Genomic DNA, 19,505 nt, shown 5'->3' with positions numbered 1-19,505 from the left:
ACTGTTTTCCGCCACTCTGCTCACGGTCTTGGTGGCGCTGGTGTTGTCTTCAGAGGATCACGAGTGGCACTTTAACCCAGGTAAGATGTCAGACAGCCACGTGCATGTAGGAAAGAGATTAATTTAGACTCTAAATGGTTCATTTCTGCCGTCTCTTGTCTTTATACTAAAACCTACCACATTTGAAAGAGCTGTTTCTTCACACGTACTCTCATGCTGTATTCTTCCTCCCCACCGGTACGGCAGTCTTCTCATCCTGCTGCTCCGATCCTCTCTGATAAGTAAGGTCGGCCTCAACAGTACAGGAATAAAGCCGATTTCATCAAATTCACCCCTCCTGATAGTGTGAGAGGGAATACTGGTGTGGAACTGTGATTGGAACTGGTAGCGCCTATTGATCCAGCCTCACACCTTCCAATCTGCTCATGGATCGTTGAGGCCCGTGTCACCCATTTCCTCTTCCACACTCATTTCTCCCGTTGTCTTAAATTTCCGGCAAAAAAAAAAAACAACCCGCCTGATCGCAGCTCCTTCAGTCATACAAGGTTCTTATTGAAATCATGCTGCTGCGAGATGGACCCATTATTTGCAGATCTTTGTCTGTGCATGTTGGACATCCAGAGAAGATGGTCTGTGGAGATGCCTGTTTTAAAACACGACGACTTAAAAGTCCTGTAATGCGAGCCTGGCTTAACGCTCATTCCGTGTCGGCTATCAACAGGCTATCCTGTGTCCGATCCACGTCTGCCGGCCAGTCGCGTGTAACGGGAGACTGAGATAGGTGCCCCCCCCCCTCACCCGCCGTCCCACACGACACTCCACCATGGCACGTCGAGGCCGCTAATGGCACAGACAGCTCATCAAAGTGTCAGTCAAAATATCAAGGATGGGAGTGGCGAGGAGGAGACGATTCATCCAGCCTGGTGAATCCAGAGGAGACGGTTCGCTGGCTGGATGACCGTCTACCTGCAACAGCTGTGAAAGCGACCAAGGCTAGCCCCAGTATTATTTTACACCCGTAATATTGAAAGCAGCTAATTGAAAGCTTTTGCTTATTTTCTTAAACATGCATTGCATATAACAACGCACAACATTTCATGTTGGCCTCATCTCAAATGTTCTAGTTTCCACGTGAGACCAAAAGGTGAAGTTGGTGAACATGAGAAAATGACGAATCTGTGACGGATGTCTTTGAGTGACCTGATTCATCAGCTCGTTGTGCCGACATTAACTGCAGGGCTTGTGGCACAAAACGCGCTCACACCTGTGTCGCTTATAGCTCGGCGGTGGGCGCTAGCGAGCCTCGGTGGGCCGGGGGGGCCGGTGTTTTACTAGAAAGGACAGGACATCAAGAGAAAGTGAAAACGGAGGACACAGAGAGGGACGAGGCGGAGAGCAGAGAAAAGATGGCAGATAGCAGTGTGTTGACTGGTGTTGTGTGTCATGAGGATGATGTAATGAAATGGTCACCTGTCTGTAGGGTGTGTGTGTGTGTGTGTGTGTGTTGGACCCTGTGGGGTTTTTAGTGTTTGTCATCCAGCCCAACATTCCTGTCCGTTTACTCAATGACAGAATCTGAGTTAGATTCCTACCCCCCCGCCTCTTTCTGTCGCCCCCCCCCCCAGCCTCCCCTCTGTATCACTGTCACTACCCCCTTCCCACTTTATCACCAAACCTTGAGCCTCTCAGCCCCACCAGCACGAATGACTTCAGGACAGATCGCTGGGGCCTTCGGTAATCCCGGCCCGGTGCCGTCCCGTCTGCCGCCAGCGGAATGACAGTGCAGATATCTGAGACCAGTTTGTCTTCCTTCAATTTCCCTTTATTTCTTTAGCCCCTTTTCTTTTCCTGCAAATCCCCGAATAGTGGTAAATGGAACAGGGTCCTGTGTGTGTGTGTGTGTGTGTGTGTGTATGTGGGGGGGGGGGGGTGAATATGAAAGGTGTAGTTCCACAGGTCTCGATCACTGATGGAGTCACTCTTGACAGGACGGAGGAATTAATGATGCAAAACCGAGTCATTGCCTCTGAAAGTCAATAAATCTGCCCTGCGAGGTTCCGTAAGAACGAAGAAGAGGAAGGCGGTGAAGCCACGGTGAAGCATGGCGTCCTGATGTTTGTCCAGAGATGACATAACAACGTTGCGCTCCATGACCGACGACGGCTTGACACTCTAATGGAAATACTGCATTTCCCTCGGGACATATTCTTCATAAAAAGGAGAACGTTTTTCATTTTTCTCTATATTTCTCTCCTCACCTCTCCCCCCCCCCCCCCCCCTTCCCCTAAAGCTCAGTGTCGTTACGCCCTGGGCATGGAGGATGGCACCATCCCAGACGCCGACATCACTGCTTCCAGTGCCTGGTCAGATTCCACAGAGGCCAAACACGGAAGGTAGGAAACATGGGAATGCGCAAACCGTGTATGAGCACATGACCATGAGATGATTGAGGGAGGAGGGAGTATAGTCATCATTATATCCATCTGTGTCTCATCAAATGTTTTGTCCACTGCATTTTAAACTATACAGACTAATATTTACTTTTATTTTTTAGATTTCAAAGTGATCTCCATTCCGTATAAAGCAATCAAAGACTCAAAAACGGAATGGAGTATATGTCTCGTACTGTTGAAGTTGTATAATGTTTTTTTTTTGTTTCAGGGCTCGGGGGGGGGGGGGGATTTCATCCTCAGATGTCTCTTAATTCAGTCTGTTGGTACTTAATCAGTTTGTCAGAAGTCAGTTAGATGATAGGGGATGTCTCTGTAAAGTCCTCATGGTAACTGTATTAACGGCTCGTCTGTCTGGGTGGAGGTCAGCGTCACAAAAAAGTGCCGCGTGTGTGTGTGTGTGTGTGTGTGCATTGGTATGTAGGGCTTTGTCACTGAGTGTCTAACTGTTTGGAAGTAATTATTAACCCGTCTCTATTTAAGAGGCATTGGGGAGGCACTGACAGTGACGGAGAGACAACCGAGAATAGCGGACACTCAAAAAAGAAACGTGAGCGATTGATCACAATGATGGTGCGCTGAACGGTGGAGAGTAATTAAACAGTGTGTGAGGGAAAGTGTCGGGTGAAGAACGGCGGAGAGGGACACAGGGTAGGTAAATATTTCTTTTTCTTGGCTCTTACTTCTCTGCAGCTGTGAATTATCACCATATCAGTCTAAAATCGGTGGTGGTGGGGGGGGGGGGGTAGACGAGCACGAGGGAAGAGGAATGAAATGCTGGCTGGTATTTAGCTAGGAAGCATAAGACAGGCCCGGGGAGAAATAGGAGACAAATGAGGTACTTGGCAGAACAGTGTGTTGTAATGTTATCCTGCTGGCTGGTGCAGGGTGGAGGAAAAGTCTCCACAGCTACATTCCTCCCTTCTCTCTCCTCACTCACTGCTCCCTCCACCTCCTTCAGGCACGGGACACTTTGTGGAGCACTAATGTGTTGATATCATCTGGTGGTTTCTGGCTGTATGATGTCACCCACCGAGGGCAGAATGGGATTGATTAAGTACCACCACCACCACTGCCAGTGTCACCAAGTCGACATGGTGATTTGTTCTTGCGGTCGGAGCAGCAGTTTTTCGTTTCGAGAGGAGGCCCACAGTGGTCAGAACGTGGCCGCGGCCTGGCATCTGCACCAAAGCGGCCTCGTGCGAGTTGATGCAACATCACAAGACGACACCGCCGAGTTTGCGTTCTTTCTGGGGCCAACATGTGGCGGCAGTGTGGACTTTTCTTCTCAGACTGGGCCTGAGGAAGTTCAAGCTGAGGGGGAAAATCCTTTTGTGATGCATGTATGTGTGTGTGTGTGTGTGTGTGTGATCATGGCAGGCCTGATGAGATGTGAGTAGATGGATCGTGACATTCTATATCAGATCTCGTTGTGGAGTTTGAAGGGAAAGAAAGAGAAACCTTTCACTCTGCGTTCCCGTCTTCCCTTTATTTTCCATCTGTCATCGGTTGCTCATTCTGTCTCTATGTGCTATTCCTTTGGCTGTGGCCAAGTCTGTCATTATTTAGGCGTCTCTTTCAGACATTGGCCCATTTTTCTGTGAATATCTGGCTGCTGAGGAATCAGCAATGTTTGTTGTGATGGTTAAGAGCTGGACTGTTTATATTGATTTGTCATTTGCATCCCAGCGGTCTTGTTGGTAGCGTCCATCTTTGGGTGTGGAACTGTGTTTTGGTGACCTTTAAAGTTGATTTCAGGTTTTTTGTCTAACTAGTAAAGGTCTGTTTCTCTCAGGCTGAGTACCGGTGAGGGGGATGGAGCTTGGTGTCCTGCAGGAGCCGTCTTCCCCAGGGGATCAGAGTATCTTCAGGTCAGATGTTATGTTTTGGACTCCTTAGATTTAAAGTTTCATTTGGATTCAGGCCTGCTCAACAATTTTTAACAAAATTCGGCTAGCTGTTTCCCTCTGTTTTTTAATGCTAAACTAAGCTAACACACCTATGAGTCCATATTAATGTACCTCTATCGTAACAGACATAAAATCGTACATTTACTGACTCCTATAGGTAGACCTACGCAAACTCCACTTCCTGGCTCTGGTTGGGACTCAGGGTCGTCATGCCGACGGCCACGGCCAGGAATTTGCCCGAAGTTATCGGCTCCATTATTCCCGGGATGGAGTAAAATGGATCGCTTGGAAGGATCGCTGGGGCCAGGAGGTAAGGAGCGTCATTTCATTTTGTGATGGGAAATAGTTGGATATCCTGTTGCTTTTTAAGACGAATGCTATCGTGATGGATTGTAAAAAAAATATTTGATTAAATTTATTTAATATTTATTGGCCTTGTGACTGTTAAACTACACTACGCTTGAGATTTCAACATTATACAATTAATGCCTTGCCTCCTGTAGATAAAGGCGTCTCTAGTTTTATTTTGTAGATGTCCAGAATGTCACGTCGTGATAAACGTCCGTACTGCATTAATATCCTGCAAGTTTAGATGTGAAGCTACTTTAGACTTTTAACATTGCAAGACGATTAAAATCCTCTGCTAAAGGCTGCTCAACATCTGCGCTCTAAAACCAGCCCTTTGCACTGGTTCAGCTGGTTCATTTCAGTTCCTCGTGGATTAACTGAAGGAGAAGTTAAAGCCTTCAGACGAGATTCATTCAGCCCATCCCGATGACGGGCAGGGAAGGCGAGTAATGACGTACTGTTTGTCTCTCCTAGGTGGTGTCAGGCAATGAGAACACCTACGATGTTGTACTGAAGGACCTTGGTCCTCCCATTGTGGCCCGAATGGTCCGCTTCTACCCACTGGCTGACCGGGTCATGAGCGTGTGTCTCCGGGTGGAGCTCTACGGCTGTGTGTGGAATGGTAAGTGTTGTACGAAGCAAACTGTCTCTGCTGGGATGAATACTTGGACATTCATTTGATGGTTTTTCTGGTATTTGGTGAAAATGACCGAGTCCAATATCATCCTGGAGTTAATCCTGCGTCCAATGAGGAACGGCCTTTAGGGAAGCTAATGATTAAAAGTGCCTGTTTTTTTGCTCTGCATCCCGTGCATCGATTCAAGACACTGCATCAGTTTTAGAGCCTCACTGGGGATTCCCGGTGTAAATGAAGGCACACAGTGATAAACGACTGTTTCCTGAAGCACAGCACTGACTTCCTGAGTATTTATTATCAGCTCACCTCTGCCCCTGCCCCATCTGCCATCAAGCAGGCTTTAAATCAGGCCTGTTATCAGGACTAAAAGCTCCAGCTCCCAGTCTCGGCCTCTTCAAGGAGACCAATCTTTCCAAAACGTGGATGAATCCTCAAGTCGGATTTACTCAGAATCCTCTAAATATTTTACGCATCTCATCCCATATCAGATGTGAGGTCTCTCTTGTGCTTAATGTGTTGCACTCTGGAGGTGCGTCACCCTCTCCTGCAGACTCACACAAGTACACGAGACGCATCTGAGTGCACGATCATTTCCACAGACATCCATTCATAGGCAAATGGATTACTCTACGCGCATACTGTAAATCCAATATGAGCCGTTGTTTATTATGGGTAGCAGAGCAGTGGGCTTGTCGGGCATGTTGCTGACGTCACCTCTGTCCTCACGGAGCAAGCTGATTAGCTGAATATTTTCGCAGAGAGGCTTGAATTTCACCAGCTAATGGTGGCTGGGGCCGAGCAGGCATGAGCAGCGGACCCCTGTTTGTTTTTCTACTTAAAACCCATCTGTAGCTGTTTCCCTGTGGCAGTGATTACTGTTGAATGTTGGCTCGGGGAGAGCATAGCAGCTCATGATGGAAATAAATAGCTTCGCAGATAAAATAAAATTAAAAAGGTGCTGCACATGCAGCGTGTGCATGTTTTGTCACATGACCGTTACTGAAGCCATGCGTCTCTCTCACTCAGATGGGTTGAAGGCTTACACAGCTCCAGCGGGTCACGTCATGCACCTATCTGGAACGCCTGTCTATCTAAACGACTCCACCTACGATGGAGGCACTGAGCAAGGGTAAGATATTCATATTCAACTCATCTGGGCTTTTTATTTCTATTTACACCTTTAAAAAAATATATATTAAAAAGTAAATTGTGAAGCTGCTTTTGCAAATTTCACACAAATGTCACACAAAAGTAGCACAAGTGTTTTGATAAATAAGGTGGAGAAATATGTTTGTATAAATGGAATAGGAAAAGCTCACATCTGTTAGTACTAAAGTGACGCCTCAGCCAATTCTTTTTGTTGAAACATTATTCTGGTGTCCGCCTAATCGAAGGGGAATAACATTATTTTCTTAGACGCTCTGGGATTTGAGGCTTGTTTCCTGACCACAGTGTTTTGGCACTGAGTGTAGGAGGGGCGAACAAGGAAATGGGGTGAGAGTTAGTGGGGCTGAAATATTTCTAGTAGGTGAGCTAACACCTTTGATGTGATCCAGGTGTATTTGTTGCAGGGGTGTTAGCGTGTGTGTGTGTGTGTGTGTGTGTGTTTATCAGCCTCCATTCAGAGCTGCATGTTAACTGATGCAGGCCTGTGTGTGCAGGATGCAGTTCGGAGGCTTGGGCCAGCTCTGTGATGGCGTCCTGGGCGGAGACGACTTCATGCAAACTAAGGAGCTGAGAGTGTGGCCAGGGTACGACTACCTGGGCTGGAGTCGGGAAGCCCTTGGGCAAGGCAGCGTCGATATTGAATTCCACTTTGAGAAACCGCGTATCTTCCACAACATGCAGGTGAGCAATGAATGTATATGTTATAGATTCTGTGGAGGGACGACATGCAAAATTGCTAAAAACGAATAAAAAGAAAATCTGTGCAAACTTTGGGCAACCATCCATTTTGGATATTAAGCAAATGTCATTAACTTTTATTACTCCTTAATGTTTTATAAAATGGTTCCTATCTGCTATGTGAAGATTTGCATGCAAACCAATAATTGATTGTTGATTGATTTGTCTCATTAGCACAATATAAGCATGAAATTGATATTTCAGCAGAACATTAGGCTCATTGTTTATCTGTGCATTTGATGGATCTCCTTCGAAATTCACATTGTTCCAACCAATGCATTCTCCTGCTGTAGCACGAGGGTGTGTGTGTGTGTGTGTGTGTGTGTGCGTGTGTGTGTGCGTGAAATCAGTGTCTGACCAGGAAGCCGTCTTCAGATAGTTCTGAATTCCAAGACACCTTTATAAAGTTGTAAAATAAGATTTTAGAGGTCTGGATTTTGCTTGGATCCAAATGTTGTGGTTGCTCTCCCTCGGCTTCTTTTCTTCCCACTATTATTCAAGTGTTTCCAAGTTACCTTTCAAAGTCTTTCCCAGTGGCATTCCGAGTGTAATGTTTTTCCTGTCTATTCCCTTGTGGCTCTTCCTCCCCAACCTTAGCTTAAATGCACCGTTAACCAAGCCTGACAGAGCGGATATGTCACACACACACCTCAAATAAATAAAATGAGGGAACCTGGACGTATTTCTGGCTCGACTTGGCCCCCGTGGTTCCTTAACGTGCACCTAATCACTCTCCCATGCTCCCAAAAGGGAAACCTGCTCTATGACCTGTCATCAAACTTAAAAGGCTCTTCCTGCAGGACCTTTAACAGACCGGGGACACCCTCCGATTTTTCTTTGTGAACTTTATTTCCTTTGGGAATATATGTAAAACCTTTCTTCGTCAGCTCATTAAAAAGACACAACAACTGCACAAAAAGATCAGAGGCGGTTAGTGAAAGAAGGAAAGCATAATGGCTAGGCCATTTTGATCAGCTACACGTCACCTCTGCATCTGGTGCAGCTGTTCTGCCTGAGTCTCGTGTGTGCATTAACATGTGGATTAGGTTTGAGTGGCTGACCTCGCAGCAAGTGTGAGGTTAATCGCTAACCTATCGGAGCAACACGAACCTCTCTTGGAGGAATAAAACGTCTTCCCAGTCAGATCTAAAGTTTTGGCCTCTATCTCTTTGATTTTTACACCTCCATCCTCCTCCACACCCCGCCCTCTTCATCTCCTTCCGACCTCAACGAGCCCTCTTATATATATTAGGAGCTGTTCTATGGATTCTCACTGCTTCTAAAAACAGCACCGTCCTCTTCACTCCTTCATTGCTCCTGCAAGTCACATTCTTTTCTTCCATCCCTTTCATTTCCTTTAAATGTTCTTCTTATTTTGCCCCTTTGTAGTCTTGCTCCACTTGAGGTTGTGCCAAAGCAATTTATACTTCAACAAGATGAGAATGTGTCATTAGTAGAATCTGTTCCTGCTTTTCTATGAATACTAAACGAATGCGAGCCTAATTTTCCCTGGATTTTCCGTATGTTTGCAGAAGTGTCGAGCTAATCCAAATATGTGGGTGATTAAGGGATTGTCTAGCGTCTTGCATCATTAAGCCTTTTGCTCGCTTCCTTTCTCGGCGCTCACACTCTTCTCTTTCCTGTAGGTGCACAGTAACAACCGTCACACTCAGGGTGTTCGGGTCTTCAGCAAGGTCGAGTGTCTTTTTAAGCCGGGCATCCTCCAGCAATGGTCCAGTCCCCTTTCCCTGCCGGTACCCTTGGAGGACCTAAAGGACCCGTCTTCTCGACCCATCTCCCTCCCACTCGGTGGCCGACCGGCTCAAATCCTCCGCTGCAAGTTCTACTTTGCAGACAGCTGGCTGCTCATCAGCGAGATATCTTTCCTCTCTGGTGGGCGAACACAATGAATCATTTCTGTCCATATGTGAGCGATGCCTTCTTTGCAGAAAATAATAAAAGTACATTAATCATCAAAGGATTTGAAACGTTTAAAAAGAATCTGATGGGCTAGATTTGTTTTCAGACTTCCTGAAGTTTTTAATCTGTGCTTCATGCTTTTAATTGATTTAAGGTATCAGAATTTATTTGTAGTCAAGGATATTACACGTAAAAATTATGTTTTTGCCCTAATTAACTGAAAGATTGAACAAGGAATGTTAGACATAAATAGATCGATCATAACGTGTTCTATCATTTATCGCCATCATTTTATAGTTGCTTAATAGATTTTAAAAAGGTCAAAATCAACAGAATAAATCCCTGCATCCTCTCCATCTGTTATCAAGCATTGACTATCTTCCAGTCTAGACTGAAATGGGGCCCATGCTGCAGATGGATAAGTGGGTTTCAATATCTTCTGTGAGGGTTAATCTGATTGGCTGTTGGACTCCTCTTCCGCTATCCAAATGAGATTTCTGGAACTAATTAAACTGTCCTCTCTACTCAGAAACGATGTCCGCTACAGTGTCAACCAAGTGCTCAGTAATCAAACTGTAGATTGGTAGAATGAACTACATGATTCAGAAGCGGTCTGTTATCTCTGTCGGACTGTCGATCCCTTAGTCTGGTCCGATTGAAGTTCCTGATTCTGCTGGGATCAACACCAACGAAAATGCTCCCGACTCTGTCAGTAATTTATGTTACTGACAGAGTTATTTGTATTTGGACTTCTGGTGCCAGAAAAATATTCAATCTTCAGCAACAATGGCATCAGCTTGATGACAGACTATGTGTCATTCTATTTCTATGAATGTCGATGTTACTACAGCACATGGGGGGGGGGGTCAGTCGGCTAATCAGCTATGTATAACTGGGTCACAAATAGTCCATAGACGTTCCATAATCTTTCACATCAATCAATAAGGAGTGGCTCAGCTCAAAAGCAACATGACGTGATTTTGTGAGACGACGACTACGTCGAAACGCAACCACATTGTCTGTTGCTCTGCAGCCAGATGGTTTCCTGTACTGTATGAAAGCAATCATTTTATTAAATCAGCTCCTCTCGTTCTCTTCTTCTCTTCATGCAGAGCCGTTTGAGGAGGATGTCATGGACACTGATTCATTTCCTCCTAACCCTCCCAAGGTTCCTCCCAGCAGTTCCTCTCCTCCTCCTGTTGTCCAGACGTCCTTCTCTCCCACATCGAATCGCACCTCCTCCAACGCCACCACCGGTATGTCTTTCTGGTGCCCCTTTTCATTTGAATCCTCCTGCACTTCCCTCCACTCTTCTTCTTGCACTTACTACATTTCTTTCACCCACCATGCTACTTCTTCTCCTCCCTGCTGCTCGCTCTTGCTCCTCTGCTTTCTCCCCAGACATCTTGACTCTCCTTCCATTGCTTTGTCTCTAATTGTGATGAGTGTGCGCATGGCAGCAGTGTGTCGAATCCGAGGCGAGAAGCAGCAGGAGGTCCATGTCTGACTAGCCTCTGTTTTTATCATGAGAGCCAAAATCCTTTGGCCTGGAGCCAACATTTACTGAACCAAATTCAACGGCGGATGCCGATTTCATTTTACTTAAAGCTTAAAGCTAAAGGTCAAATGTTAAGGTTTTATTAAAAATCCCCAGGCGGATAGAAAGGAATCCAAAGTATTTTTTGCTATCCGTGATTTCCCGTCTGTTCATCACCCTCCTCTGAGTCTTCCTCTCTCCTCACACATTCCTCATGTATCCATTCCTCGCTCCTCCAGAACCCCCCATCACCACCTCGTCCTACATGACGGACGCCACTGGTAACTGGACGCTGTCAGGTGAGAGTGAACAGAGGGACAGGAGCCAGCTTGGACAGCATTTTAAAACTGTCCCACTGCTCAGCAGAGAGCATGAAGCAATAATGAAGGAGGGATTGAAGTGGCAGACTTTGGCACCGGACTCTGTCCCCCCCCCCCCCCCCCGGGTTTCCAGATACACAGCTGCAGGGGAAATTGCATTATATCTGTGTACAGTAACAACTTGGCTTCCTACAGTCTCGCGGCTGCATGGAACCGGTTCTGTTGTCCACAGTTAAACAATATCGGGTCTTTAAAGTGGCACGGGTGCCGCTTTGTCTTCGGTTGAGCAGCTTCATTTGGGTTTATTTATTACCCATAAGGTGATAAACGGACAGCGGGAAGAAGAGGGGTTGTTCTGTACTGGGATAGTGTGTAAGTCTTTTAAGTGTGTTTGTGTGTGTTAAAAGCATCGTACTTAGTATTTGTGTTTGTATTTTGGTCTGAATGAAAATGTAAATGTTCTATTTGCTCCACAGCAACACTTCTTCCTTTCACTTAACGGCCATTTTGCTTCTGCGCTAGAGGCAGCGCTGAGGAAAACAATCAGACAACATGGTGCGGTTGAACTTTGAGGAAGAAAGCAGGACGGTTCACATGAATAGTTTACGACAAAGCTGTTAAACAGTGTTCTTGATCTGTTCTCAGAACAGCTGGCTCTCAGAACCTGTGAGGTATGAGTGGGCATAGCTGCATACTCAGACAGTGCCCATCAGCTGCTAAGCCTGATGAAACTAAATTAATGTTTAGTACCCGAGCAAGTGTGAGACTGTTCTGTCACGCCGGCATGCAGTCGCACACAAACGACAACACATAACAAATGCATGCATAACATATCGGATGCACAAACAGCAGCAGGGTGCAGACTGACACATACAAACATCAATGTTTTTTTTTTCTTTGTGTTCTTCCTCTAGATCCAGAATTTGCTGCTAACACTCCAAGGGCGGGGCTTCCTGTAGCCAAGGATGACCGTAGTAACACAGCTATTTTGATTGGCTGCCTGGTGGGCATTATCCTGCTGCTATTGGCTGTTATTGCTGTCATTCTGTGGAGGCAGTACTGGAAAAAGTTGCTGGGCAAGGTGAGTCCAGACCGAGGTCACGTCTAATGTTGGAGTTTCACGTTATTTCTAATCGCTGTTGGTTACTTGGCTGTGAACGTAAACCTTCCCTGAAGGTTTCTTGGATTCACATTTAGTCGACAATTCGCCGGTGCAGATTTGTTTTTTGGAACCGCTATCGCAGAGATTTACCGTCTCTCACTACAATTAAAGTAAATTAGGTTTTGTTCGAGGTGCTTAGAAAAACTCTCTCTACTTGCTGTTTCCAGAGAAAATGCCCGAGTCCTCCAGACCATCCATGTATCTCACTGTCCACTGTTTTATTACTACACCTTTCTACAGATGAAATAACCCCAAGCGAGAAACTGTTTTCTCATGCGATTGGGCTGAAATGTCCCTCTTACCCAAGATAAGATGATTGCTGGGGGGAGTGAGATACCTGCCAGTCTTTTGCCGGTGAATCAGTGTGTCTCCATCTGGATGTGTTCAGGGAATCCTTTTACATTTACCGCTAATTGTTCAAAGATGAGAGGCTGTTTCCACAGTTTGATCACCATCTGCTCCAGGGATACAAACAACACTCTCACTGAGCTGCCGGTTTATTAGGCACAGATGGGGAACACATTTTCTAGTATAATACAGTAGTTCGGCAATAAATTCAAACTTCATGAAGGCTATTGTTAGAAAGGGGTTTAGCCGTCTGTCCATCGTTTCGTCCGTCTGAGAAGTCATCTTAGCAGGGTACTCCAGACGTCCTCCTTCCAGAGACATTTTCATTCCTCACCCAAGGCGCTCCCTGACCAGATGAGATATGCAATCCCTCCAGCAAGTCTTGCTTCTACCTCAGGGGGAGGGGGGGGTCCTTTAATTTGCATGTACCAACTAATTTGTTAGCACATTTCCAGCACAAGCTGAACCTTTTAAACGGACCACCAGGAAGGGATGATTGATAACAGGACCATTGTATTAGACTCCCTGTAGCTGTACCGAGCTCTATGTAATAAACTAGCATGTGTTAAGCGCATCGTCTGCCCTGCCCCGCCCCAGGCCCAGGGCAGTCTGTCCAGCGATGAACTGCGGGTCCACCTGTCGGTACCCTCGGACAATGTGGTCATCAACAACACACACAGCTACTCGAGCCGCTACCAACGCATCCACACCTTCCCTGACGACCGGGAGCATGACAGAGAGGGGGAGGGAGAGTATCAAGAGCCCACTGCTCTGTTACGACCCCGGGACCACAGAGACAGCACAGGTCAGTTATGAACACAGTCATTATTTCTGTTCGAGCTTAGCTGTGTTTAGCTTGACGTGCAGTAAAAGGTACTGGTTGGATAGTAGATCCATAGTCGTCCACACGAGATTGGGACGGAGAGACATATGAGAAAGAACAACTTTCCATCTGCACACAATTTACATTCCTGCAAGCATGGAGTTGTCCATATTTCTTTGTCTTTGCATGCCTGTCTTTGTGTTTCTTAACCTCTGTTGATCATTCCAATGAGCGCAAGCTCATCCGCAAAGGGGAAACGGCAGGAGTAAAAAAAAAAAAGTAAAAAATCTTGCGTGCTTATCGAGAACACACGAGGCATTACGACCTATTTCAGCGCACCGAACATAAGCAAATAAAACCAAATACCCCGTGAGGGAGAGTGGGTCCAAGATGATGCACAGCAGAGGGGCACAAAAGCGCTATTGTTCAGAGAAAAGGGAACGAGGGAGGAGGAAAAGAGGACTAGAAAGAGCGAAGGCATTCCTTGACTTGCGTTGCACCCCAGGAGGTCTGCATGCTGGTTTTCGTCGGTGTGAGTTTGAAATAACACGAGTAACAGAAACATTATTCCATCACTGTTTTTTGCTAATGTTTGGATGTGCCATTAACTTTGCCTGTACTTGCTCTGCTTCCCTCGTATTGTGGACGATATGCTAATGAGTCATGCTAATGATTGTCCTTGTAGTTTTTTTTTTTTTTTTATGTGTGCATTTTGTGTGACGTGCCGCTACTTTTGTACCATCTGTCTGACCCGTATCGTGGTTCCTGCCTGTGCCCCCACCTCGTCCTCTCTGTGTGTGTGTGTGCATTTGCCCTCCCAGCCTTGCTGTTAAACAACCCAGATCACAGGAAAGGCTTGAGACGCGTAGCCGTCCCCGGTGCCGCTCAGGCTCAGGAAAAGAGCCTCAATGTGCCCCAGGGTAAGAGACCTCAGGCTGAGCCAACGCAGTCAGGAGGGGGCCTTTACCTAAATACCGGTGTGTCTGGGTCGGGACGTTAGAAGGGCCCTCGCAGAATAGATGGAGTCTGTTTTGCATGTGATACTCACATAACTAGTAACTCATCCTCTCCATACTAAACGTAACTCGTTCGCCGTTCATAAAGGGATGGTTTGGTGTTTAGGGAATTGTATATGTCTTAAAAAATAACCCAAAGATTGACTTGGCAATGTTTGTTGGTCAAAACTGAAGTGTCACCGCTGGTGGATTGAAGTAGCATCAAGCCCAGATTATGTATCCTGGCTTCTAGCGCCACCATGAGGCTGGCGTCCTAAACGTCCTAACAACTGTTACATTTGTCAAGATCAAATTTTAGACGCGAGATTAGAACGAGCGCTAATCAAAATCTGTCAAATAGTTTAAAAAGTAATAACTCAGTTGTATAATCTAGTTCATCTTTAGTATTTAACAAATGTCGTCATGCTGACATGTTTTACCATGTGGTTAAAATTTTAAATATTATGTTTGTTAAGCAAATATGTGTAAAAGTTATCGGCGACAACTCTAAAAGATGTCCAACTCACACACCTGTTTGAGGTTGGAAACATTTCTTATTTATTGTTCAGTATTTTAATAAAAACAACATAAACCTTTTATGCGCCGACTGATTGTGTTAAATATTAAGTTGTTGCCACGTTTAATAAATTTGTATTTTAAGAGCTGCTGAAACCTCGTCAGTGATTCCACTGCAGACCGACGGAGTCTCTTTGTAGAAATCATTTGATTTATTCATTGTAATATGTTTCAAAACCCAGACGCACCGTTTAGCAGGATTAAGCAGGAAGGTGTTTCAGTTGTCCCAAACGCAAAGTAAAATCTCTGGCAGTCTGTGAATAATGATCTCAGGAAAAGCACGCATTGCCAAAATAAAAATCTTCCACATTGCCTATTCACCATTATATTACTTCTTTTTTTTAATCATTTCTTATTGTGTTTATATATTAGTTTTACCTATTGTTGTTACCGGTATTCATCATCCTCTGTTTTATTGTCCTATTTTTTTTAATTCTCTGCTTCACTTCTCTTTTTTGTACTGAAGTCTATGAAGTTATTTTTGAGTGGGAAGAATATATATTTTTGTCATTAAAGAACAATCTCCTAAATCCAAACTATCCCTTCATTACAATTTGTCTGTAGCATCATTCAGTCACAGACGGCCTCAAACCAAAGCAATGTTTTTTAATCACCAATCTTCTCATTGTTTCATCCACCCTGTCTGCGTCCTCCTCCTCCTCTTCCTCCTTCAGCCTGTGGTTTGGACATGGACATGGAGAAGGTTTCCCCCCAAACGCTGGAGGAGCCTCCCCCTTACCCTGGTTCCCCTCCCTACCCTTCGTTGTCTCCCCCAGTGTCTCCCCCAATGCCTCCCAGTGTCCCTCATTATGCGGAAGCAGATATAGTCAGCTTGCAGGGCGTCAGCGGTAACAACACCTACGCCGTGCCGGCGTTGGCCTCCTCAAGCCCTGGGGCTGACGCCACCCCGCTGCCCGAGCTGCCCCGCGAGTTTCTCATCTTTAAGGAGAAACTGGGAGAGGGACAGTTCGGAGAGGTGAGGAACGACCTGGAAAAGCGTGTGTATGTTTCACGTGCGATTGTTCTTTACCGTCTGTATTTTTCCCCCTGAAAGGTTCATTTGTGTGAAATCGAGAGCCCACAGGACCTTCCCAACTTGGAGTTCCCCTTCAATGTGAGAAAAGGTCGCCCTCTTTTGGTCGCAGTGAAAATCCTGCGCCCTGACGCGTCGAAGAACGCCAGGTCTGTCAAGTCACGCTCAGCTAATGTCGGCTTCAGTGAGGCCTTCCATATCTTTATGCTTTTACTGCTGCTGGTGCCGAGTTTGGGTTCAAGGCAGAGATTGACTTTTAGAATTACTTAATCGCCATGCAGCTTGCTATGGGCGACAGACGGGGTTACACCCGCAGCGCATCGCGGGGCCACACAGACATTCGAGCATACACAATGTATTTGTATTTATCAGAGCGGCTTCAACGTTTCCTGCGTTCATATTTTGAGCGACCGATTTTTGAGAAGTCGTCTAAAATCAGAATCTTCCTCCTCGTCCTGGTAGGAATGACTTCCTGAAAGAAGTAAAGATCCTGTCTCGCCTGAAGGATCCCAATATCATCCGTATGCTGGGGGTGTGCGTGAGCAGCGACCCCCTCTGTATGGTCACTGAGTACATGGAATGTGGAGACTTGAACCAATATCTATCCCACCGAGTGCTTCTGGACAAGACTGGCCCGTCACACAACTCCCCGACCATCAGGTAAACCCGCTGATGAACTGAAATGAATAGTCGTACATCGGTTTGCTGTTAGCCCACTTGACGTCGACCTTTTCTCCCAGTTACCCGGCCCTCATCTCCATGGCCAGCCAGATCGCTTCTGGAATGAAGTTCCTCTCGTCCCTCAACTTTGTGCACCGGGACCTCGCCACTCGCAACTGCCTGGTCGGGGGTGAGAGGGGTGAGAGTGGGGAGGATTGCGGTGGCGAGTGTCACATCAAGATTGCTGATTTTGGCATGAGCAGGAACCTGTACGCCGGCGACTACTACAGGATCCAGGGCAGAGCTGTGCTGCCAATACGCTGGATGGCCTGGGAGTGCATCCTCATGGTGAGAAGCAATACAGTTCTGTTATTGATCGCAGCCAAGTCGAATGTGTTATATTGAAAACTGGGCTAACAAGAACAGGACCTTTGTCAACATGCGCCCAAATTACTGAAAAACTACTGAACTGATTTTTACAGAACTTTGTGGAAGGGTACAAGCTAAATGAGTCGCATGATTTGGCCTTGGAGAAAGTATGAAAATATTTCTTTAATGAATCTGACTAATCTGAGTCATGTATACATTAATGCAAACTTCATATTCCTTAATCAGCTATTCGCCATTCAAAGAAAATGGCTCTGATGATCATTTCGACGGGTTATGATGTTTTAATCAGTCGCTCGTGTGTTTGCAGGGTAAATTCACGACAGCCAGCGACGTGTGGGCGTTTGGGGTGACTCTGTGGGAAATGCTGAGTGTTTGCCAGGAGCAGCCGTACTCCAACCTCACGGATGAGCAGGTCATCGACAACGCCGGGGAGTTCTTCAGAGACCAGGGCAGACAGGTGCGTCATGCAAAACGCCCTCACTTGTAGTGAGATAACAAACACACTGACCTGCAAATCAAGAAACTCCCACTAAATGCAGCAGACATAGTTAAGAAATATATATATATAAGAAAGTCTCACTCATTAAACAGCACCACCTCTGCCCCCCCCCCCCCCCCCCCCCCCCTTGCAGGTGTATCTGAGCAGACCAGCAGTGTGTCCACAGGGTCTCTATGAACTCATGTTGAGCTGCTGGAACAGAGACTGCAAGCTGCGGCCGTCCTTCGCCTCCATGCACTCCTTCCTCGCCGAGGACGCCATGAACATGGTGTAGCGAGAGAAGAGCAACCCGAGGAGAGATGCGTTTATACTTCCTTGCTGCAGCAGGAGCTGCACGCCAAGTCTCTGGCGAGAGAGGAGAGTGGCTCGCTTGCTTTCTATAGTCGTGCTTTTTTTTGGGTGGGCGGGGCCGAGGCACCGCTGGTCCGGTTTATTGGCACATCAGACCCCAAACCCAAAGGCTGATTTAACCCCAGCTTTAGCTGAAATAACAATCCAAGCTACATTTTTACAATGGTTGGTGGTGGGCGCCGTCTGCGTAGGAACTTTGTCTCTTCTGAAATGGATATAAAGGAGTTTTGTTTTAAAGCTGCTAAATGACAGAATATACTGCAACGGATGGCCGTGGAAAGCTAGGAAATGTACAATTCTTGTGTTTCTCAGACTTCTGCAGCGCTACACGCAGGGGAGCAGGTGGAGGTGCACACACACACACACACACACACACACACACTGCACACGATCACCAATCACTCAGCAACGAAGCTGCACGGGTGGGAACACACCGAACGTCAGCCATTTTTGCCCATCTCAGACGCAAAACAAATGACAATCCACTTGTCTAGGAGACGTTTGTAACTTAGACACGACTCATCAATGCTCTACACCCCATAATACCTTTAGTGCCCCGCAATCCACAATCAAAGTTATTGTGGATTAATTTGGTGTGAACGAGACAACAAAGGGTTTTTGAACCCCTTCATTGAGACATGAAGAGAGGAACTGTGTCCCTGCTGCCAAATGGACTCAAACCAGAGGGAAATGGACACAGAGGTGGGGAACAGCGTTCTGCTGCGGGGGAAACTGGGCGATCCGGTCATCCCGGGGCGGTGGAATGGCACGTCTTCGGATGCACCTGCTCAGGTGTTGTGGCAACTTTTTATTTTTGTACCTGGCTGTGATCCAGAGACAAAATATAAATGTAAAATTCCACAAACAGCTGCACTTTAAATCCTATACATGCTTATACCCGGCCACGATGAGCCTCTGTGAGCGGCCTGATATGATTCCTGGATTCAGATGTGTTTTACTCGCCAAGGGAGATCTAAATTCAGTCAGAATCTGTCTGCATTTCCACGGTCTCTTTCTACAACACCGTTAGATGTAAAATATTATTTAAAAATGTGATGGTGACATCGGGGTCATCTCATTTAAAACGTCTGACAGCGGTGTGTTTAAATAGCCATGACATGTTTTTAAACACATCATTATCAACGACTGCATTATCCCATGTTAATACCTTAAGCTGACTGTGGTAGAATCAATGCATCTACCTTACTGATTGTATAGCACTGTACATTTTCCATGGCTTAAGATGATCAAGTAATATTTTACTGTGCTGGTTTATTTTTTTGATACACTGTAGTTCAGCCAAACCCATATTTTTTTTATATATACTGTATGTACTTAGAGACTCCATGATGTCTGATTGAAATTGAGCATAATGGTTTGTACATATTTAAGGATAGAATCATAATTGCCTTTAGTAATATATGGAAAGCTCTTCGTTCCATTTGGGGTCTTCTGTATCTCTGTAGGAAGCTTGCTACCATTGTAATTCATTGTTGTCTATTTTTGTAGATGTTATAACAAAGTTAACCTTTTCAAATAAATCAGATGTTCTTTCCAAGCTGCCAAATATTTTGAGCATTGATTGACGTCGCCGGTTGCTTTTTAGAGTCACTCGATGGTCTGGTAAATTTGCCCAGATAT

The 19,505-nt window shown here is 45.9% G+C and overlaps 1 protein-coding gene across 1 annotated transcript; it reads left to right on the top strand.

The window, feature by feature from the left end:
- Positions 1-7: 7 nt before the first annotated feature.
- On the top strand, positions 8-19,422 carry ddr1 (discoidin domain receptor tyrosine kinase 1; the record flags this gene model as incomplete). Its single annotated transcript, XM_068757830.1, has 19 exons — positions 8-80; positions 2,291-2,393; positions 4,246-4,321; positions 4,518-4,670; positions 5,183-5,330; positions 6,372-6,474; positions 7,007-7,193; positions 8,897-9,143; positions 10,283-10,426; positions 10,947-11,006; positions 11,948-12,108; positions 13,135-13,342; positions 14,182-14,280; positions 15,606-15,907; positions 15,986-16,113; positions 16,427-16,624; positions 16,705-16,972; positions 17,322-17,471; positions 17,647-19,422. Coding segments are annotated over 19 exons (2,949 nt in total), but the record flags the coding sequence as incomplete, so codon positions are not given.
- Between the last annotated feature and the right edge of the window lie 83 nt (positions 19,423-19,505).

This window comes from Brachionichthys hirsutus, chromosome 3 (genome assembly GCF_040956055.1).
Source record: "Brachionichthys hirsutus isolate HB-005 chromosome 3, CSIRO-AGI_Bhir_v1, whole genome shotgun sequence".
NCBI lineage: Eukaryota > Metazoa > Chordata > Actinopteri > Lophiiformes > Brachionichthyidae > Brachionichthys > Brachionichthys hirsutus.
Note: the sequence above shows the minus strand (reverse complement) of the source record. Positions and strands in the feature narration are given on the sequence as shown.